The following is a 24,225-nucleotide window of genomic DNA, read 5'->3' on the forward strand; positions in this document are numbered from 1 at the left end:
AGCCCTTGAGCCCTTACAACCCGAATTTTTGCCCGATTTGGGTGAAATTTTGCATGCGATGTTCTGTTATGACTTCCAATAACTGTGCCAAATACGATCCAAATTGATCTATAACCTGATATAGCTCCCATATAACCCAATCTTCTGATTTTCTTTTTGAGCCCATGGAAGGCACAATTTTTATCCGATTTGGCTGAAATTTTGCATTTAGTGTTTTGTTATGACTCCTAACAAACGTTTTAATTGCGGTCCAAATCGGTCTATAACCTGACATAGCTCCCATATAAACCGATCTCCCGATTTGACTTCTTAAACCTCAGGAAGCCACAAATTTAGTTTGATTTGGCTGAAATTTTGCACATAGCGTTCCCTTATGGCTTCCAATAATTATGTTAAGTACGGCCCGATTTGGTCTATAACCTAATATAGCTCCCATATAATCCAATCTCCCGATTTGACTTCTTGAGCCCTTACAACCCTCAACAATTTAGCTAAAATTTTTCACATAGTGTTTTTTTTTTTTACTTCCAACAACTGTGTCAAGTACGGTTCAAATCGGTCTATAACCTGATCTAGCTCCCATATAAATCTATCTCCCGATTTGACTTTTTGAGACTTTACAAGACGCATTTTTGTCTGATTTTGTTGATTTGGTGTTCTGTTACGATTTGCAACAACTGTGCCAAGTACGGTTCAAATCGGTCTATAACCTGATATAGATTCCATATAAACCGATCTCCCGATTTGACTTCTTGAGCTCTTACAAGCCTCTATTTTTGCCCGATTTGGCTGATTAAATTTCGGAACAAATTAGCTTTTATTAAAATTTATTTTAGTTTAACTTGATTTCAAAAACAAAACAATCCTCTGGGTCAATATTTTTAAAATTATTAAACTTTTTGGACAAAATTAAAAATTTTTGGTAAAAACTATCTATTCAAATTCTTTTAAATTCGAAAATAAACAGCTTGCCATATTTTTAACGGTAACAATGAAATAAAGCTCGCTCTGGTGCTCTTTGTTTCTCCCTAACCCAGCAATAAAACAAAACCCCCATCGATTTTACAAGAGCATCAATATAAAGTCTCCTCTCTGTTCTCCCGCCATGTACATGGTGTGTGCGCGCTCTAATCGAATACCAATTACTATACGAAGTTCTAAAGTTCTACAGGCAATTGGTATACAAGTGTTTGTGTGAATGTGCACAACAGCTAGTACATCATAATATTATGCCAGTATAGAGTGTTTCGTACTTTTGTTTTTAGAACACAAACGACGACTTGCTGAGGCCCCGAATGTACTCCCCCTTTGAGTTGGTTGCTAAAATACACACTCACACACACACACATACGCACCCCTACATTACGGGTATAGTGAGTGAGTGTGATTTTGAATTGATTCGTTGGAGGAAAGGCGAAACAAAAAAACTTCTCTTTCAGTTGCAGTAAAGACACTATCATTGGCGTTTCAACTCTGGACGACATACGGTAGAAATTTTTTGAATACGGATTAAAATCATTTTTCTAAGAGAACTGGAAGATTTGAACAAACCTAGTAAAAAAAAGTGCAAATAAAGTATATATAGTGAAATAAAATATGGAGTGAACAATTTTTAAGAACTTTTTCCAATGGTTTTTTTGTGAATGAACAACTAATGAATGGATTAAAGGACTTTTTTCGCCAAAGGACTTTAAGGGAAATTGATGGAAAAAAGTTTTCAAGATTTTCCCTTAGCAGAAACAAGTGAATGAGAAGAAGGAAAAAATATCCTTGTAACACTTATATACATACTAAAATTCTTGGCTAAAAGAAAAAAATCCAATTTTTCAACTTCAAGATGGGCGAAGAAAAAATTTTTTTTAAGAAATTTGAAAAAAAAAAAGAGGCACCACTGAAGAAAAGAAAATTGTTGGCAGCCAAAATTAAGCTTTAACCTATTGTGTAACAGCATTTTGCCTTAGCTTACATTATTTAAAGGCAATGGCTTTTAAAAATCAATAAATAATTTCCTATATAGTTCTGTAGAAATAAAAAAAGAGTACAAAAAAACTTGCTTTGAAATTTGACAAAAAAAAATATTAAACGGGCCAACAAAAATCAGTAAAAAAAAATTATCGAAAATTATCGTTTCAGTGATACAGAGTGATTTTGTAACACATTTTTTCCTTCGTTGTATGATAGAATTTTTCCATTTGTTCTTTATTCCCCTTAAACGGTTTCGTTTTTTTGTATGTAACAAGAATGTTATATTAAGTACATCACTCTCTTGGCTTTCGCTCTACCAGCTCTCTTTCCCTCTCTGGTTTTTTTTTTCTTCCTTGCCTGTTGTCTGTAAATGTATAACGTGCTTGTGTGCCTAGTGTGTAGTGTATCATTCAAATCATATTTTCTTACTATGTGTGTGTATGCGTACAAGGACTTTTTCGAATGTTACGTTTTGTTGCTTTAACTACTCAACCTCAGGCAAAGTTATCCTCGTTTACTTATACCTTAAAATTCGCCGAAAGAAAATGCAAAAAGGAAGCAAAGAAAGAAAGAAAGCCAAATTATTTCATTTTGCCTTTGGCCCATGTAGGTCTCTCCCACACTTGGCGCTCACAAAATTAAGCTGTTTTGCCTTTTTTTCTGCCTCCCTTCATTCTCTCTCTCTCTCTCTCTGTCACTGACATCACACATACTCCTGGTATTTGCTGGTGTTTGTTTGACAATCGTTTTCGTTGTCGTCGCATACCGCGCGTGCTGCCGCCGTTACTCAACTTGCGCATGGCTTGATTTCCTTTGTCACCATGCCGTCGTCGGTCGTTTTTATTAGGACGTCGCCAATGTGTCGCCGTTTAAAGGATAACGAAGTAGCATGGAGTGGATTGGAGTGTAAGTTGGGTGGTGTTGGTGGTAATAATGGTGATGATGATGTTGGTTGTTTGATGGGGTTTTGTCTGTATGGCTATGAAGTTTGTACCAAAAAAAAACAAACACTGTCACAATCTCTGCCAGTGTGTGTGACTGTGTGAGTAAATGTATATGTGGAGGGAGCAACAAAAAAAGGAATGGAAAAAGGAGAAAGAGTATGAAAATGGAGTGCTTCAAAATTACTGCTACTAATATGTGTCAGTAGGATAAATTTGATTACAACACACTCTTGCTAAATGTGGGTCTGTCAAATGGGATTGTAGTTAACAAGAAAAAAAAAAAGATTTACAATCACATAAAAATGTTTTAATTCCTTTTATCTTGAAAACTACTCTCCCATTATATTCCTTTTAAAAAGAAGCTTATTTGCTTATTTTCACTTATGTTGCCGAGTGGATTTTCAGGTTATTTTAATCCATTTATCGATTACAAAATATAAATCGATTACGATTACCATTGACAAAACGTCAAAGAATTTATGTAACTCCACAAATTAAGTTCGTTCTCAAACATTTTCTCATATTTCAAAGAACGATAAAAAATGTTTGGCGAATGCAAAACTTAAAAGTTTGATAAAGTTGGCAGTGGAGAAGTTTTAAAAAAAAAATCAAGAAGACGATTATAGAGCCAAACAAGCAATACGAATTTAATCTGCCTTTGAAAGTTTGATACCAGGCCTTTTAAGAGACTCAAAATCTTCTCCAAAAAAGTTGTGAAAATGTAAAATACTTTCAATCCGGTGTTTAAATAAGAAATAGGAATTGGGTATAAGACGAAAGTAAAGACAAAACTCTGATAAAAAGCTGGTCGAGTTAAAGATGTAAACCATGGTTCCCGCTCTAAGCCTCTGTGTTTCTCACAGATAAAAAGGCTTTTAGAAGCTCAAGAAATCAAATGGGCGGAACTGTTTATGTGAAGGATATACATTAGGGTGGGTGGGTCTCAAAATCCTCTCCAAAAAAGTTGAAAAAATGTAAAATACTTTCAATTTGGTGTTTAAATAAGAAATAGAAATTGGGTATAAGAAAGTAAAGGCAAAACTCCGATAAGATGTTCGCTCTGATATCAAATGGATGAATGATTCGAGGTAAAATTGGAAAATGGTTTAGTTTTTCACAGATAAAAAGGCTTTTAGAAGCCCAAGAAATCAAATGGCCGAAACTGTTTATGTGAAGGATATACATTAGGGTGGGTGGGTTATTTTATAGCAAAACAGTAAGCTGTCTATAAAATTGAAAGGCTGAATGCACCTCAGGGGAAAATCGCAAAAAAAATTTAATTTTTTGCATACCCCCTTAAATTACCCCAGGAACATGAATTATGAAGTCCGTTTTTTGGGCTCGGGCCTGGGGGCTCCCAACGGGCCTTCCCCTCATTAAATGAAATGACTCCGAATATAGGCAATATGGTACTGAAAGGAAATTTTGCGTAGAATACGAATATGACATTTTTCTCCCACTTTAAGGTGTAAAAAAAAATTAAAATTTCACTGAAATTTTGCAGTGACTTATGTTAGGCTTTTCGACATCCGTGTCGTATATAGTTCAGATCGGTCTATATTTGGAAATGGCTACCAAAAGACCGATATTTTGTTCTACAAAATTGAACAATGACTTGTACTTATTAAACAATGAATAAAGGTCCGTGTAAAATTTGGTCCAAATCGGACCATATTTCGATAGAGCTGCTATGGGGGCATTAATTATGCGTTTTTCACCGGATTATGACGTAATGTGGTTTACATATATACGCGAGGTGGTGGGTATCCAAAGTTCGGCTCGGCCGAACTTAACGCCTTTTTATTTATTTTTTTTATCAATTTTTCTCTTGATGTAGAAAAAATTTTAAAATTCAATACAAATCATGATTTTGTTTGTTGCCAAGGTGGCGAATGATTAGTTTTAATAAAAGTTCACTGGTGCGTATGACTTTTAATAATCATTCGCTCAACTAAAGCATAGGAGTTCTATGATGAAGCTATCACTCAATTTGTAACATTCCAAAAAATTGATTTAAGATCTTTTAATTTATTAAAGCTAAAGCTTAAAGAGTTTACAAAATGAAAAAGAAAACCAAATTAGAAAAACAAATATTTTATCTATACCTTCTAAGTTTTATACTTTGGGTAGTTTACTTAAAATTCCTCTAACTAAATGAATACATAATTAAGGTTACACAAGGCATAGATCACAGAAATCTTTTGCTGTGCAAATTAGCAACTAAGAAAATGGGTAGATGTACCCAATTGTCGCTTGCTTTGCTGGACAGTAAATAACGAATCGGTCTATAAACTGATATAGCCCGAATACAAGCCGATCTCCGGATTTGACTTCTTGAGCCCCCAAAAGCCTCCATTTTCATTCGATTTGGCTAGAAATTAGCACAAATTCTTCGGCTACAACTTTCAATATTAGTATGATCGGAATCGGGCAATAAATTGGTCTACACCCAGATAAACCGATCTCTCTATTTGACTTCTTGAGTCCCAAAAAGACTTAATTTTCATCTAATTTGGCTCAAATTTGGCAAAAAGACTTCTGCTATAATTTCCAATACTCATGCCAAGTATGATCCGAATCGGTCTATTAAGTGATTAGCCCCCACACAAACCTACCCCGGATTTGACCTCATGGGTCCCTAGAAAACTCTATTTTCATCTAATTTGACAGAAATTTGGCATAAAGAATCCTGCTGTGACCACCAGCGTTCGTGCCAAGTGTGATCCGAATCGGTCTATATACTGATATAGGCTTCATAAATTACGATTCCCCGATATGACTACTTGAGACCATAGCAGCCGCAACTAATTCCCGATTTTTTTTCACATATCAATGAGTGCAGTCCGATTCAAGTTTTACGCTCAATAATAAGGGGCCTTCTTTTTATAGCCAAGTCTGAACGGCGTGACGCAGTGCGACATCTCTTTGAAGTTTTACATGGCATATTACCTCACAATTGTTGCCAGCAGTAGGAGAGGAAAACCACCGCTGAAAATTTTTTTCTGATGGTCTCGCCGGGCTTCGAACCCAGGCGTTCAGCGTGATAGGCGGACATGCTAACCTCTGCGCTACGGTGGCCTGTTTACTGATACTCTTTTCAAATCTCTGAACGTCAATATTGGTGGGAAAGACATTAGCCTGAAGACGATTTCACATAGGAATTTTTCGGGAGAAAAATGAATTTCCTAGGTAATGTATGATCCGGTCAACTGGCGAATCATTTACAAACGGGTGTGAGTTTCTGGAAAGTCTTATTTTCTTGGGGATCATCCTAACGTAAGGAATAAGAAAACGGATATCCCTAGAACACACACCATTAAAGTAACGCTAGAGCAGTACAACGCTACCCACATTGCGACGACGTACTATAGAAGAAATAGAGTTGGATACCCTACTGCCCCCCATCATCACCATCGCTCTCTGCTGAATCCGGTCAGGTATTTCCAAGGATAACTTTGAAGCTCCTGTCCATATATGAGGGATATACTCTATTCTTGGCCTAATGTATGTAATGTAGATATTAAGAAGATCAAAAGAAGTAAAATACTTTTTGCACCGCTTTAGAAAGCCCATAGACTTGAATGCTTCTTTCAACACATCGAATACGTGTTTTGACCAACGGACCTAACCCTGTATCTTTATGCCCAAAACACCAAGAGCATCTGACTGCTCAATGTCTATATTATCGATAGATATTGACGATTGTAATGGGTCAGTGAATCGCTCTTTTGATCTGACAGCATCTCTGAGCCCGGTTAAACCAAATTTTACTTTTTTACTCTACAGCTTACCGTCATTCGGTTTGAACCATCCTTCAACTTCGATCTAAGACCCCTTAAAGTATAGCATCGTCATTACATTCTAAGAATACCTAGCAATGTTCTTTTCGTTATCTTACGAATGAAATAAGCTTGCCGTTCCAATTGCATTAGGTCGATTAGGATCGTAAATGAGCCCAACCCACCATATTTTTAGTTGATCTTCCATATCAATTGATTTTCCAATTTGACTTCCTAAGAATCCCATTGAATTTTCATGATTTGTTCTTCCTTTAAACATTTGTGGTAAGTATGTTGTTGTTGTAAGTACATTTTCGCATGTAGAGGTCGCTATCCTAATTAAGCTTTATAGGTGAGCCTGGTCGTTTTGGGTCTATAGGACCTTTCACCGCAGGATTATGAGGACCATTTGTAGCCGTCAATGCCTTGCCTTATCGTATCGAGTATCACTTGCACATAGTATTTAAGCAAGGGCCGAAGCCGCCTGGCGTATCTCTGGGACTCTCCCCTTGATACCACACATTGTACACAACTGAAGTTGCAGCTACTCCGTATACCTTCTGAGCATTCTATAAAAGCAGTAGCTCTCAGCTGAGCTTCTTATGATAATGGTAAATACTATACCAATTGGAGCTCAGAGTTCCAACCTGATTATAGTACTCCCGTCCACATATTTATTTAACCTGTTACCTCGTATTCCTATTTTGACTTTTTGTGCCCGTATAGAGCTCATTTAAACCACTCCAAAGCGATTTTAAAATTTTTATACCCGCCACCAAGAGATATATTCGTTAAGTCATTCCGTTTGCAACACATGGAACTATCCATTTTCGACTCTATAAAGTATATACTAAGACGATTTTACCATGTCCTCCCGTCTGTTCGTTTGTGTGTCCGTCAGTTGTAATCACTCTGCAGTCTTCAAAAATTGAGATATTGAGTTGAAATTTGGCACAGAGCCGTATTCCTTTCATATGAAAGTTAAGTTCTTGAATGAAATGGGTATTCGACTATAATTGCATATAGGTGCCATATAGATAGATCTGCTGATTTAGGGCCTTAAGCCATTGTTGTCTGATTTTGCTGAAATTTAAAACAATGAGTTGTAAAAGGGCCCCTGATATCCGAACTGTATATGGTGCATATCGGCGATTTATGATTTAAGAAACCGATTTGAATTCGCTGAAATTTGGATCAGTGAGTTTTATTACCCCCGCCACTTTCCGAACCATATAGGCAGAACATTATACCAAATTTGGATATAGTTGCCATATAGACCGATCGGCCTATTTAGAGTCTTAAGCCCATAATAGGTGCATTTATTATCCGATTTGTCTGAAATTTGGAATCAGAAGTTTGATTAAGGCCGTCGATACCGAATATGATTCTTATCCAGCTATATTTATATATAGCTGCCATATAGATCGATCTGTCGATTTGGGGTCCTGAGTCTATAAAAACCGCATTTATTACCCGATTTCGCTGTAATTTGAATCAATGAGTTTTATTATTCTCGCCGCCGCCGAACCTTACTATAGGGTTCAGATCATAACAAATTTCAATATAGTTGCCATATATACCGATCTGCCTATTTAGAATCTGAAGCCCATAACAGGCGCTTTAATTATCCAATTTCTTTGAAATTTGCATTAAGGAGTTTTATTAGCCCATCGATATCCGAACCGAATATGAACGGGTCATATTTGATCGGACCATATTTATATATAGCTGTCATATAGATCGATCTGCCGATTTGGGGTCCTAAATCCATAAGAACCGCATTTGTTACCCGATTTCGCTGAAATTAGGATGAGTGAGTGTTATTAGGTCCGTCGTCATCCGAACCGAAAATGTTCTAGTTCGGACAATATTTTAGTGTAGTTGCCATATACACTTTTTCTACCGATTTAGGGTCTTAAGGACATAAAAGGTGCATTTATTACCCGAGATGGCTGAAATTCAAAACGGTGAGTTGCACCAGGCCACCCAATATATGCAACGAGTATGGTCCACATCAGACCATGTTGTAGTTGTTTTTGTAGCTGTGTGTTGTACACTGCGACGGCAGCCTTTACCAATGAAGGACTTGATTGGGTCAATGCAGTAGGTACAACCTTAGGATACAGACTATATTTGAGTAAAGCAACAATATAGACTGGATCAGCCGATTAAAGGTCGTAAGCCCATAAAAGCCTCTTTTATTACCCGATTACGATAAATTTGATACTGGGACTTGTATAAGACTTATCGGCACCAAAATCAAGTATGATCCAGATCGGTCCATAATTGGATATTATATTTATTCCAGTGTCCACAGGACTGCTAGATGCTAGACATTTGCTGTGTCTTATTTTAGTACTTTATTGCGCAAATAACGATTTTTCTGCTCTTATTATCTGTTATCGCATGATATCGATAACTTGCCAGTACAACCTTGCACTGGATAGAACTTACATAAAACACAGCAATTATACCGCACAGAAATACCTATCGGCTTGTTCTTCTGTCTGCTCCTGCTCCTGCTCGAACATCTTACAAAAGAACAAGATTTGGCTGACTCGGCTACAGACCGAGTCTGTATAGAAAGTGGCCTACTTTCTATAGCCGAGTCTGAACAAGCCAATGAGTGACACATCTCTACAAAGCTAAAAGTTTTACAAAGTTTATATAGTCTAACTTTTTTAAAGATATTATCGGCATGATTGGAACTTACTCGTTTAGCGTGGTCTCACCTTCCACTACGACATCATTTCTCCCAATTCTAGCTATATGATTACCATAGAGCGTATGATTATTTGTATTTAAAAGTTCACAGTCTACCGTTGACATCAATTCTCATTTCACCCAGTTCTAGGTTTTATGATGACCATAGAGCGTATGATTATATTTATTTAAAAGTTCATTAGTGCGTATGATTAGCATTAATACTTTTTAATACGCCCCTTTGATATTTTCTAGCATTTAAATCTTCATTAGAAGTCATTTTCACCAAATTTTCTAAGCAAAGAAAAGTTCCAGAAATGTAAAATTAAGATATTAAGCATAAATTTGGCACAGATACTTTTTTTTGCTGCACGCAGGTTAATTCTTTGAACGGACCAAATGGGACCACATTTGAATATAGCTGCTATATAGGCCGATCAGCCGATAAGGGGGCTTAAGCCCAAAAAGGTTTTATTTATTACCCGATTTCGCGGTAATTTAAAACAGTGAGTTTTTTTAAGCCTCCCGATATCCCACTTAAATATGGTTCTGATCAGGGCATATTTGGATGTAGCTGTCATATAGACCGATCAGCCGATTAAGAGTCTGAAGCTCATAAAAGTTGCATTTATTATCTGATTTCGCTGAAATTTGAAACAGTGAGTTTCTTTAACCTTCCCGATATCCGACTCAAATATGGATCAGATCGGAGCATATAAGGATGTAGCTGCCGCTCTGCCGATTAAGAGTTTGAAGCTCATAAAAGCTGTATTTATTAACCGATTTCGCAAAAATTTTAAAAATTGAGTTGCTAATAGATATAGCAGTCATATAGACCGATGTTGCAGTTTGGGGTCTTAGTCCCACAAAAAGCGATATTATAGCCTGATTCCACTAAAACTGTTACTAGTATAGAAGATCTCGGGACCTAAATATTATATGATCCAGACAAGCCCCTATTTAGATATAACTATGGATATGATAGTGACGGTATAATAAAATAGGTTGATTAACATATCCATGGTGGTGGGTATCCAAACTTCGGCAAGGCCAAAGTTAACAAGTTTTTACTTGTTTTAGGCGCTTTTGAACTATCGGAAAAGTGTTCGTTAAAAAAAAAAACAGTGTGAGTGTTTTTGAAAGTCTGTTAGACAGAACATTTTTTTTTTTCTTTCTGATTTGACTTCTTGAGCTTCTAGAGGGCGCAAATCTAATTCAATTTTGGCTGAAATTTTGCACATATCGGTTTAGCATGACTTCCAACAACTGTGAAAAATATGGTCCAAATCAGTCCAAATCCTGATATAGCTTCCATATGAACCGATCTCCCGATTATAGTTTTTGAGCTTCTAGATGGCGCAATTCTCATCTGATTTCACTGAAACCAGGAGCAATGACTTCTCCTATCACCCTTAACATAAGTGCTAAATATTGTATAAATCGGTTCATGACCTGATATAGCTCCCATATAAACCGGTCTGTTGTTTCTATATCTTGAGCCCCTATATGCAACAATTCTTCTTGAGCTTCTAGAGGGCGCAATTCTTATCCGATTTGGCTGAAATTAAGCATAATGACTTTCTTTTACCTTCAACATACGTGTTCATTAATGTCTAAGTCGGTCTATAACTGGATATAGCTCCCATATAAACCGATCGCTCCATTTTACTTTTTGAGCCACTATATATGATTTGGCTGAAATTTAACACAATGACTTCTCCTATGGTCTCTGTGCCAAGTATGGTTTAAATTGGTATAAAACCGAATATAGAAATTTTGCACAAGGGCATCTGCTATGGTCTGCAACGTCCAAGCCAAGTAGAACCTGAATCAGTAGTCCATAACCTGATATAACTCCCATAGCACAGCAATTCTTAGCCAATATTCTTTGTTTCCCTATAAAGAGAATGTTGGGCAAAAAACTTGACAAATGCGATCCATGGTGGAGGGTATATAGGATTTGGCTCGAGCGAACTTGGCATGCTTTTACTGGTGTTACACAATATTTCAGAACTGGAATTGGGATCTTTCTTGATATTATGGATCTTCCAGTTTTTTTAAATTTTATGATTAATCATTTCAAAAACGGTTATTCAATAGCAATGAGAATTACGTCCAAAACGCAAACAAGAAAAGAAAAAAAAGGAAAATTCATACACCCTGAGGTCATCTGGCGACAAACAAAATTTCCCACAGACACAATCAAAATATGTTCCACTTAAAAGGCGAAAATATTCAAAGGCGCTATGAAAATGACACTTGGCAATACACAAAGGCGAAGACAAAAAAAAAAGGCAAAAGAAAGAAAGAAAGATAGAGGGAGAGAGAAATCAAAAAAGAGAACAGTAATAATTTGAAAATGTATTACTTTTTGCCTTCTTGACAAACTCTCTATGCTTTCTGTGGCAAAAGGCAAGGAGCCTCAGAGGCTCCATGGAAATATTTTATGTAAATTGCTTACATTAATTATTTGACTTTTCCTTATTTGGTGGCTTTTCGTTGCGAAGCCTTGCATACCAACGAACAAAGAACAGAAAATGAATTTCTATGCTTTCAACCATATCCTCCATGTTAACTGTTACAAAACTACTAAGGTAACCATGCATTAAGAGGGGGAAAAAGCAAGTGTGAAAGAGAGGGAGAGAGTGGGTGAAAGAGATTTTTTTAACATAGTCACCTGCTATCAAGAAAATCCGCTTAAAAACTTTAAATTGATAATGGACTTTTAAATTTCTATATCACATCATTGCACTGCCTATCACAGTGTGCTGCTATGAAATGTGTACTTAATTTCTCTGCTCATTGGGCGCTTAAGCTCTTTAGCGTTACTTTTATGGCTGTGGCAGAGAAAGAGGAGAAGAGCAGAGCATTTAACTCAGTTTAGGCATGTATGTAAGCTCTCTCTCTCACACTCTTCTAGAAGACAAGAGAAGTATGTATGTATGTGTTTGTTATATTTCTTACACTCTCGGCTCTGCCTGCTAAGCTCTCTCATTCATGATAAATTCTCTTGGAGTACATTTTTGTTGCTCTGCTATACCCCTTAAATGTTTTGTTGGCCCTTTTGAAGCTTTCAACCATAACTTTGCCTTTAGAACTTTAGTACTAAAGGAATGGTGTTTAGCTTTAGTACAACGACGACGACAGTTGTGAGACCAAACTCATAAAGCCAAGAAATAGCTGTGTGTGCCATAGCTGTATAATCGGTCGGTCGGTCGGGCGTTCGGTCTTTCAAAGCGGAATCGAAGAAGAGAACGTCGTCGTATACTTGACAGGAAAAAAAATCTTTTCTTCTTTTTGGCTGGTGCGCTCGGTTACATAACACAGAACTACTATAAGCCAAATGTTGGGACAACTGTAAAAAAAGTAAAAAAAAAATGAAAATTTAAAGAAAAATTCACAAAAACTCACCATAAAATAAAAACCTAAAGAATGTTAACAAAAGGACTATCGAAAAACTGTGATTTTTGTAAAATCTCATATGCTGTAACTGAAAACTTCAAAGTGTCCTTGTGAAAGTGTAAAAGTGAAAAATTAATAAAACTATCAAAAAAAAGTGAAATATAAACAAATTTGTAAAACATTTAAAGAAAAAATATTAACAGATGTTCTAAGAACCTTAACAAGAACCTTTTCACTCCCACCACCAAGTGGGAACAATTGAGTATCCCTGCCTTGGACTTACTCTGCCCCTTTCCCTTAAAATTCCTCCAGCCTAACCAACCCAAAACCATATAACCCCACAATTTTCCTTTGGAATTTCTGATTTTATTTCTATGTCTCTATTCCCCCCACATAGGTGTCATCATTAAACTCAACCAAAAATATTAAAAAAAAAGTTCTGAAAAAATATACCGTAATAGGTGTAAAAAAACGAAAATTACATTTCAGCTTTTTCACTATCCAACTACATACTCAAAGGAGAAAAAACAGCCAATCAAAACCCTACTCCCCACAACAGTAAAAAGGCTAAACAACAACAAAAAAACCCAAATAAAAAAAACTCAGTCAACATGTTTCTGCAATACAGTTGATTATGATATTTAAAAAGACATTGCAACCACAACAACAGCAACAACAATATTATTATTCAATAATTAATTGTTATACGAATATTTAAGGATATACCACCACAAAAAAGTAACAACCCAAAGCTACCAAAAAAAACTAAACCAAAAACAAAAAATAGTTATACCTTCCACCAAATAAACAAAAGCAAAACTGCGTAAAAGGATCATCAACAAATAACTAAATACAACTCAACTCAAGCAACCTACCACTCACACACACACACAACCGCAAAAATGGCCGATAAAAAGATTGCTGAACAATACTATGCGCCACCTCCCAAAATGGGCAAATGGGAGGGCTTCAAGAAATTTCTGTGGAACAGTGACACTAGCCAATGTCTGGGACGAACAGGTGGCAGCTGGGGTAAGTAACAAAGAAAACATAATAATTTAAAAAAAAATTACATAATCTCAAAACAGAGGCAAGAAAAAGAAACATTTAAAAATCCTAAAATTAGGGTAAATATAATGATTTAGCTTTTATAGTCTACCATAATTGTTACATGACTATTTGCCCCTAGAACACATATATATTTAACAGCTTCCTAAAAATAGGCAACAATTTTCGAGTCATATATATGGGGTGTATAGAATATGAATGATTTAACAGCTCTTCTTCTTCCGTAAAGTTATTTCCAAAAAACAGAAGAATAATGATATTAGCAATATTAAGCGCATACAAAAATTAATTTGCATTTTAAAGAATGTAGAGAAAAAAGCATGTCAAAAAAAATAATTATATAATCTCAAACCAGAAGCAAGAAAAAGAGACTTTTAAGAATCCTAAAATTCGAGAAAATTTAATGATTTAGCTTTAATAGCCTACCATAATTTTTATATGACTATTTGCCCCTATAATACATACCTTATCTAATTAACAGCTTCCTAAAAATAGGCAACAATTTTCGAGTCACATATATGAGGGTGTATAGAATATAAATGATTTAACAGCACTTATTCCGGAAAATGTGAAGTTATTCCCAAAAAACAGAAGAATAATAATATTAGTAATATAATGCATATACAAAAATTAAATTTTGCATTATAAAGCATGTACAAAAAATAATGTAAAAAAAAATAATTATATAATCGCAAGCCAAAGGCAAGAAAGAAAGTCTTTTAAAAATACTAAAATTAGGGAAAATTTAACGATGTAGCTTTTATAGTCTAACATAATTATTATATGACTATTTACCCCTATAACACATATCTAATTAACAGCTCCCTAAAAATAGGCAACAATTTTCGAGTCATATATATGGGGTGTATAGAATATGAATAATTTTAACTGCACTTATTCTTCAAAATATGAAGTTATCCCAAAAAAAGACAAAAGAATAATGATATTAGTAATATAAAGCATATAATTAACTGCTTCCTAAAAATAGGCAACAGTTTTCGAGTCATATATATGGGATGAATAGAATATGAATGATTTAACGGCATTTATTACCCACCCCCCCCCCCCCCCCCCCCCCAAAAAACAAAAAAAAAAGCAGAAGAATAATGATATTGGCAATATTAAGCATACATAAAATTTAATTTGCTTTATAAAGCATGTAGAGAAAATATTGTTATATGACCACTGGTGCGTATACATTAGTTAATTAACAATTTCCTACAAATATATATGTGATTAAACAGATTGAACAAAGAAGGGAATAGTAATGATATTGGCAATATGTCATAAAGCAAAAATTATTGACCATATTCACAAAACTTAAGGTAGCGTTAAAGTAGGCTTATTTTACTGCTTTTATAGACCTGTGAAATGAACCTACTATAAAGCTGTTTTAAGTTTTATAAATACGGGTGTAAACATTTAGGTTAGGTTGAAAAGAGGGTGTAGAAATTAATCCGCCCCATGCCACTATGGACATACACCTAAGCCAGTAAACGGCTTGTTGTGCGCTATAAAAACTATGAAGTAACTTAAATATTCAAAATTATAAATCGATAGAAGTTGGTCCAAGCGATTGGTCTTAGATTAACTCTTTGCACACATTATGAAGTTAACTGCTGCCTAAAATTATGCAACATTTTTTTTACAACAAATTATTGTTATATGAGCACTAGGGCGTATACCTTATTTAACGAACACCTGCCGAAGTATACCATTTTTTTTTATTTTCCTAAAAATTTATAATTAAACCAATAATAACCAATAATTAAACACCCTACACCTACCCTATAAGCACAATGCTATATCTAATTCTGAATCAATTTTGATGGACCTCTGCGGATGTTTTTAGCTGGGTTATTAAAAAATCCGTATCAAATTTCTATCAAATATGTCCCAACTGTAATAACAAATTATCCAAAATCTGACGAACATATAATGGGAGCTATATCCAAATCTGCACCAATTTTTTCCAATTTCAGTAGGCTTCGTCTCTACGCCGAAAAATTTGCCTGTACTAAAGTTTAAGATGATCGGATGAAAACTGCGACCTGTACTTTGTACACCAATTAACATGGACAGACAGACGGATATAGCTAAATCGAATCAGAAAGTGATTCTGAGTCGATTGGTATAATTTTCAATGGGTGTATCGCTCTTCCTTCTGGGTGTTATTAACGATTTCACTAAGTTATAATACCCTGTACCACAGTAGTGATGTAGGTTATAAGTATTGGAAAATTTAACATTTTATACCCTCCAACATAGGATGGGGGTATACTAATTTCGTCATTCTGTTTGTAACACCTCGAAATATGCGTCTGAGACCCCATAAAGTATATTTATGCTTGATAGTTATGTCTTTTTAAGACGGAGCCATGTCCGTCCGACCGTCTGTCTGTCGAAAGCACGCTAACTTTCGAAGGAGTAAAGCTAAGCGCTTGAAATTTTGCACAAATACTTTTTATTAGTGTAGATTGGTTGGGATTGTAAATAGGCCATATCGGTCCATGTTTTGATATAGCTGCCATATAAACCGATCTTGGGTCTTGACTTCTGGAGCCTCTAGAGGGCGCAATTCTCATCCGATTTAGCAGAAATTTTGTACAACGGCTTCTCTCATGACCTTCAATATAAGTGTCTTATATGGTCTGAATCGATCAATAGCTTGATACAGCTCGCATGAAAACCCATCTCCCGATTTTGCTTCTTGAGCCTCTACAAGGCGCAATTCTTATCCTAATGGACTGAAATATTCCACAATAACTTCTACAATGTTTAGCATTCAATTCATTTATGGTCCGAATCGGACTAAAAGTTGATATAGCTCCAATAGAATAACAGTTCTTATTCAATATTCTTTGTTTGCCTAAAATGAGATACTGCGTAAAGAACTCGACAAATGCGATCCATGGTGGAAGGTATATAAGATTCGACCCGGCCGAATTTAAATATTTCTCTTTAGCTTTGGTTCAAATATTTAATTTTAGAACAAAAATTTATTTCTGTTAAGAAACTCAAAAACATGTTGTTACTGCCATTTTACCAATATATATTTTTATAGACTCTACACCACTTGCGAGCTTTCGATGTTATAACAAAGCAAATATCTGAAGATCATAAAAATCATTTTTAAGTATTCAAATTTATATGACACCGTTGACAGAATTTGTCTGTAAAACTCAATTTGCGTTATTCCTTTTTTTATAACTTAGGACAGGCATCTTAACAATTTCTGTTCTACACATGACATATGACTAGAATTGCTCAAATCACTTGTCATGGGACATTAAGGCAAACGTTTTAAAATTATGGCAAGTTAAAAGGTAGTTACGTTTCTATAAGGCATTATAGCTTAAATATAAAAAAGCTCAGCTGGAAAGAGAAATAAACACAATATACATTCCAAAGTGGATAAATAATAAAGCATCAATATGATTGCACTTATCCGATATTGTCAGTTAAGAGTAGTTCGGATAAATGAAATTCGTTTTCAGTTAAGCGACAAAATCAGTTTAGTGATAAAGAGCAGTGATCTGCTCTTTTTCACTGATTAAGCTCAGCTCAAAAGAGAAATAAGCACAACATACAGTCGAAATCGGATAAGTAAAAATTTATCAATATGGTTGCACTTATCCGTAATTGTACGTTAAGCGTAGTTTGAATAAGTGAAATTCGTTTTTAGTTTAGCAACAAAAGCAGTTAAGTGAAAAAGAGCAGTGTTCGGTTGAAATCTTTAAAAGTCAGGGCAATAATGATCGAAATGTTAAAATAATTAGTCTTTGAGTTTATTGAGACCGTTGTGATGATAATGCACTTTGGTATTTCTTAGGACCTGCCTATTGGGTTTGTTTGGAAATGCCTGCATTCAATAATGCAATAAAACAAAGAGGGGTTTCTTGACAAGCCAACAGTTCTGCTTGTGAAACTTAATTGCCCTTTATTCCAAATTTGCTTCCTTATATGCCATATATAGATAACGGTTCCTTAATTCTACTTTCTTTTCTATGCCCAGCAAACCAAATATCTGATGTCAACCAAATCTGAACAAATTCTGGAGTCTTCCGACAAGATCTTAACGAATTCGTTTTGAACACTGTTCGACACTCTGAGGGAATGTTTGTTCCGACAGTTCTGAAAGAATTTTTAACGATTTCTAACCCTACTTTTTGCATTTGTTTTTTTAAATTATTCTTCCGACAGTTCGAAAGGAATTCTGAACGATTTCTGAACTGTTTGTCTGAGGGAATTTTTGTTCCGATAGTTCCGAAAGAATTCTTAACGATTTCTGACCGCCTTTTTGCATGGGGTTTTTCCGACAGTTCTGAAAGAATAATTTTTATTATGTTTTCTTCAGACAGTTCGGAAGAAATTCTGAATGATCTCTGAACTATTTGTCTGAAGGAATTTTTGATACCGACAGTTCTGAAAGAATTCTGAACGATTTCTGATCGCCTTTTCACATGGGGTTTTTTGAATTTTACTTCAAACAGTTCGGAAGCAATTATGAACGACAATTATTCCGACAAGCTGTGCAGACACCGATATGACCCACTTGCAATCCCCAATAACCTACATCAATATTTAGTATCCGTGCAAAATTTTTAGCGGCTAACTTTACGCGTTCGATCGCTATCGTGATTTCGACAGACGGACGAACCGACATGGGTACTTCAACTTAGAATGTCGAGACGAACAAGAATATATATACTTTGTGGGGTCGCAGATCAATATTTCGAGGTGTTACAATAGGAATGACTAGATTAGTATACCCCCATCCAAAGGTGGTGGGTATAAAAAAATCCGTTTATAAGCCTAGTACATGCATATAAATATTTTATGAAGAATTTTAAATTTTAGTTTTTATGTCTAATGAAGTCAACATTTTTTTCCACTTTTATACCCACCACCATAGGATGGGGGTATACTAATCTAGTCATTGCGTTTGTAAGACCTCGAAATATTCGTCTTAGACCCCATAAAGTATATATAATCTTGATCGTCTCGACGTTCTGAGTCGATCTAGCCATGTCCGTCCGTCTGTCGAAATCACGATAGCGGTCGTACGCGTAATGTTGATTTAGTTCGTTGGGGATTGCAAATGGGCCATATCGGTTCAGATTTGATAGCTCCCATATAAACCGATCTCCCGATTAGATTTCTTGAGCCCCTGGAAGCCTTAAGTTTTTGCCCGATTTGGCTGAAATTTTGCATATAGTGTTCTGTTAAGTTTCGGCAAGAAAATTTCCCATTACGAACCGGAACTATGAAACTTCGACGTTTCGTTCCGAAATCATGTCAACCACTCCATATAACTTTCGTTAAGATATCGGATCCGAAGTTGGAAGAATCATCCGAAGTTCGTACAGATTTCGTTACGATTTCGTAACGATTGGTTTGCTGGGTAGTTATCCTTAAAAATAAACATTGCATTTTGTAAACAATCATTAGTTCTAAACAGATGTTTAGTGCTAAACAGCTGATTCATCTCAGGGTATACTTATAAAGGTATCGATCATTTCGATAACACCACATCGTGAATTATTCCAATTTCACATAGTCTCCCATGGAAATAACTTTTTCACCTATGCGATTTCAGTTTCATATTAAAACTCAATTTGGAGCTGAAAAACTTTCTCAGTTTAGCGGCATTTACAGTTAGGCTACTTTTCCCTAAAGCGAATTCAATTGCATTGAATTACACAAAACAGAATGACTCTTGTTATCAAGTACACGTACACTGAGGCCCAGACAGACCCACTCGACTCAGACCCAGATCCCTGTGGACGCACCCCACCTTAGTCGCAGAGTTTCTGGGTCTTGACACTCAAGAGAATCAAGCAGACGACAGATAGAATTCAACAAATTGCTACAACAGTAACAACTCTTTTTATCAAGGTCCACTTAAGAAGGATTTTCCACTTAAGGGTATTACAGCTGTTACGGTTTCGACTCTACATGCTTTATGATCATTTGATAAAAATGTAGTTCTTTGGAACTTAAAACCACTGAGAGAATAAATTATCACTTTTATTACTTATTTAATTAATAGTTAAGCACCACTTTTATTCAAAAGCAATTTTCCTTCACGTGATTTTCTATTGATTTTTAAAAGCACTCATGACCACCCATTTCAATAGTAAATTGTAAAATTCATACCTAATCTTCATGTCACGGTCAGGGGAAGCACACAATGCCTTAATTTATTCATTATTTGTTTCTATATCCATTTAACGGAGTCTCGTTGAATGCTGCTTCCCAGAACTATTTAAAAGTCAAGTCATAAGTTTTTTAATGTCTAGCGGCTAACATCTGAATATTCAATAGATTATCTTGCTAAGCATGCTGTTATTGAGTATCTAACACCTTTAATTGAACTACAATTGCAAATATACTGTCTGTATACAGGCATTGTTAGTTTCTTCCAGATATGTAAGCAATTTATATTGATTGCAGAAACAAAGGCAAACTATTTTTAGCTGGAAATTCTGTATTCGAAATTCTATTCGTGAATTTAAGTGTAAACAAGTAACAAAAGGCTAAAACAGACTATGAAATGTCTTATACTACAGGATGTACCTGTTACTAACATCAAGTAAATATATACATCGAAAAAGTGTTTTGTCTTACAGTCAGACAGTCCAACGTCGTCAAAACGACGACGCGCAACATCTATTATTACTGCAAACAAAGTAAGCAAGTCTTCTCAGGGTGCGATAAAAGATTAAAAACTGAGATAAAGGATTTTTAACTTAATTTTAATATTTTTTAAGTAAGCATTTCTTTTGGTCAAAGAATTTTTACTTGGTAATAAGAAGTTTTTTTCCTAAATGGCAGTAAAATTTATACTTAAACTAAAACAGACTATGAAATACCTTATACTTCGTCTGAACTTTAACACTAGACAGTCAGACGTGGTCAAAACGACGAAGCGCAACGTCTATTATTACTGTAAACAAAATAAGTAACACTTTTCAGAGTACGATAAAAGATAATAAACTAAAATAAAGGATTTTTAACCTAATTTTAATATTTTTAAGTAAGCATTTCTTTTGGTCAAAGAATTTTTACTTGGTAATAAGAATTTTTTTTCTTAAATGGTAGTAAAATTTATACTTAAATTTTATTATTCAACTTTAAACATATTTTAATAAGGATCAAAATGAAAATTAAGTAGAAATTGCTATATATTTTACTTTTTGAAATTAAATTTTTTTATCTTCGGTAGTAGTATAAGAAAGGGTGATTTTTTAAGACATAGAATTTAGAAAAAATGTATGAAATATTTATGTGAATCGATAGTACAGTCCATATTATTTAATACTTGAAGATTATTACATGCAAATATTGACCGTGACTGTGCCTCAAATGGTCCATCCGCTTAATCCAATTTTGACATACTCTTTCCAACATTTTAGCCTGTATCTCATGAATAAATGCTTCAATGTTGTCTTCCAATGCGTCAATTGAAGCGGGCTTGTCTGTATAGAAATGAGCTTTACCAAAGCCCCACAAAAAATAATCTAAAGCCGTTAAATCACATGATCTAGGCGGCAAATTGATAGGTCCCGAACGTCAAATAAAAGTTCACCGAACTCGTCTCTCAATAAGTCCATTGTTACGCGTGCTGCGTGGCATGTGGCGACGTCTTGTTGAAACCACATGTCATGCTGGTCAAGCTCTGGTCAAAAAAAAAAAATGGATATCATTTCACGATAGCGCTCACCCTTCACAGTTACGTTACGATTCGCAACATCTTTGAAGAAGTACGGTCCAATGATGCCACCAGCCCATAAAACGCACCAAACTGTGACTTTTTCCGGATTTATTGATAGCTTTTGCCATTCTTCTGGCTGATCTTCATTCCAAAACCGAAAATTCTGGTTGTTAACGTACCCATTAAACCAAAAATTAGCTTCGTCCATAAAATTAAAAAAGGGCGTGATGAATTTTCTTAACAGATCACTTATAAATATAAATACTCCCCCATAGATCTCATGGCATAAGTTTTTGAGTAACTTTTCATATATAAGGGAGCTCTATTAAGTTACAGACCAATATGGGCCGTACTTGTTATGGCTGTTAGGTTAGGTTGAAAAATGAGTGGGGATATTAATACACCCTATGCCACCACAATGGACTTACACCAAAGCCTATAACTTGCTTGTTATGTGCTCTTAATACTAAAAAGTAACTTCGAAAAGAAAATCAGGAAGTCAAGAATTCCGTGCTGCGTACAAAGTCTCCAATTGTTTTCCACATCACGCCCCTATGTAGGTTAATGTCTGGTATTGCATCTCCACCAAAGGCCTGCAAGGTGACTGTTTATGTTGAACTCCTGAACTCTGAAACCACATTTTGTTGTTTTTCATGTCTACTGAAGAGCGAGACACTGAAGACAGAGTAAAACGCACAACTTGCTGTTGAGTAGATAATTTTGAGAAACAAAACCCCTTTCAGTGCTTGGTAGTATTTTTATCTGGAATCAAACGCCGCTACAGTGAGACATGAGAAATAACTCGCTGCACACTGAGTCTTATGAAAGCGTCTCGCTGTCATTTTCAAAAGATGGAAAGATCAAACAAATTGTTGTTGTGTCTGCCTCATATAAAAAACTTACCCTTGTGTTTGTGTATGTGTGTTTACCCAAACTTTTGTCAAATGTTGCCTTCATAAGAATTTCGTTCTACGAAAGCAGACGACAAGAAAAATACTTTGTCTGAAGCAAAATGTACCCGAATACATGAATTGTATAATGTGCACTTACTGAAATCTGATTCAATATCTCTTTTTGCATTCACTCATCTCGTTATCTTCGTATCTTAAGCTTTAGGCAAAGCGAATTCAATTGCATTGTACAAAACAGAATGACTCTTGTTATCACGTACACTGAGGCCAGCCAGACCCACTCGACTCAGACCCAGATCCCTGTGGACGCACCCCACCTTAGTCGCAGAGTTCCTGGGTCTTGACACTCAACAGAATCAAGCACACTAGAGATAGAACGCAACAAACTGCTACAACAATAACAACTACTCTTTTTATCAAGGTCCACTTAAGCAGGATTTTCCACTTAAGGGTATTACAGCTGTTACGGTTTCGACTCTACATGCTTTACGATCATTTAAAAAAAAATGTAGTTCTTTGGAACTTAAAACCACTTAGAGAATAATTTATCGCATTTATTACTTATTTAATTAATGGTTAAGCACCACTTTTATTCAAAAGCAATTTTCCTTCAAGTAATTTTCTATTGATTTGTAAAGCACTCATACAATATTGTATTTTTAAACGAAGAGTTTAGTTCTTGAAATACTCTATCGTAGTTAGCGTGTCTTGAAAGCAGAATTGAATGTTGAAGGTCTTTGATCTCCACCTAAGTGCCGGTGTCTGTTAGCCACGAAAGCCGGGCAATGATACAGGAAATGCTCCAATGTCTCATCATCTTTCGCATATGCTCTACGTATGCTTGCCGCACCTGTTCTGCATATGCCTGCCGCACCTATTGCGCACCTTTGCATAAGTGAGCTCGCAGTCCTATGTGCCCCACTTACACTTCTTCGCTATACTCTTCTTAATTCATTTCAGTAATAGCCTCATGTTTCGCTGTTTCACAGTGTCACATGCGTTCGTCGCCCACGCCCGTAACTCGGACTGCGTCGACCCGAAAAGCTTCGGGTTAACTAAGTTTATTGACGGCAGTTCTCTGGCCTTCACTGCCAAATCGTTTGCTTTCTCATTCCCAGTTACTCCCATTTACTCCCTTACAACCAAACGATCCGAATCGTGCCATCCTTAGAGAAGGCCTTAATCTCCTTCCTAAATTCCAACACTGTTCGTGATCTTAACATCCTGGCTGCAATTGCCCTTATGGCCAGTTTACTGTGCGTAAAGATGTTTATAATCGACGTCCACGTTAACACCACATCTACTCATACCTTTCGTGATCGCCCGGATCTCCGCCTGCAGTAGCGTATTATGGTCATAAATGCAAATTTTGCCCATGAACATTCCACTAAGCACACATTCAGTCCGATTCAAGTTTAAGCTCAGTGAAAAGGGCCCTCCTTTTCATAGCCAAGTCCGAACGGCGTGCCGCATTGCGACACCTCTTTGGAGAGAAGTTTTACATGGCATAGTACCTCATAAATGTTGCCAGAAGTAGGAGGGGAAAACCACCGCTGAACATTTTTTTCTGATGGTCTCGCCTGGATTCGAACCCAGGCGTTCAGCGTCATAGGCGGACATGCTTACCTTTGCGCTATGGTGGTTTGTTAAAAAAGAAGTTTTATATTAAATGTTTGTATAATGGGTTCTTCAACTTCAATTTTATTATGAAAGACAAAATTCATTAAATCATTAAA

General features: G+C 35.8%; 1 protein-coding gene across 5 annotated transcripts in view; it reads left to right on the forward strand.

Moving 5' to 3' along the window:
* The first annotated feature begins 1,393 nt into the window (after positions 1–1,393).
* Positions 1,394–24,225, forward strand: part of LOC106084388 (sodium/potassium-transporting ATPase subunit beta-2) — an 80,386-nt gene continuing 57,554 nt past the window's right edge. For 2 of the 5 annotated variants that reach the window (XM_013248024.2, XM_013248031.2), the window contains exons 1-2: positions 1,394–1,487; positions 13,191–13,825. In XM_013248024.2, coding sequence (XP_013103478.1) covers positions 13,696–13,825 — 130 coding nt within the window. In that variant the 5' untranslated portion in view covers positions 1,394–1,487; positions 13,191–13,695. Of the gene's footprint in view, positions 1,488–1,530; positions 1,555–12,515; positions 12,758–13,190; positions 13,826–24,225 lie in introns of those variants that run through there. The other 3 variants (XM_013248028.2, XM_013248027.2, XM_013248030.2) reach the window with 3 other exon arrangements.

Source organism: Stomoxys calcitrans, chromosome 3 (genome assembly GCF_963082655.1).
Source record: "Stomoxys calcitrans chromosome 3, idStoCalc2.1, whole genome shotgun sequence".
In the NCBI taxonomy this organism is placed as follows: domain Eukaryota; kingdom Metazoa; phylum Arthropoda; class Insecta; order Diptera; family Muscidae; genus Stomoxys; species Stomoxys calcitrans.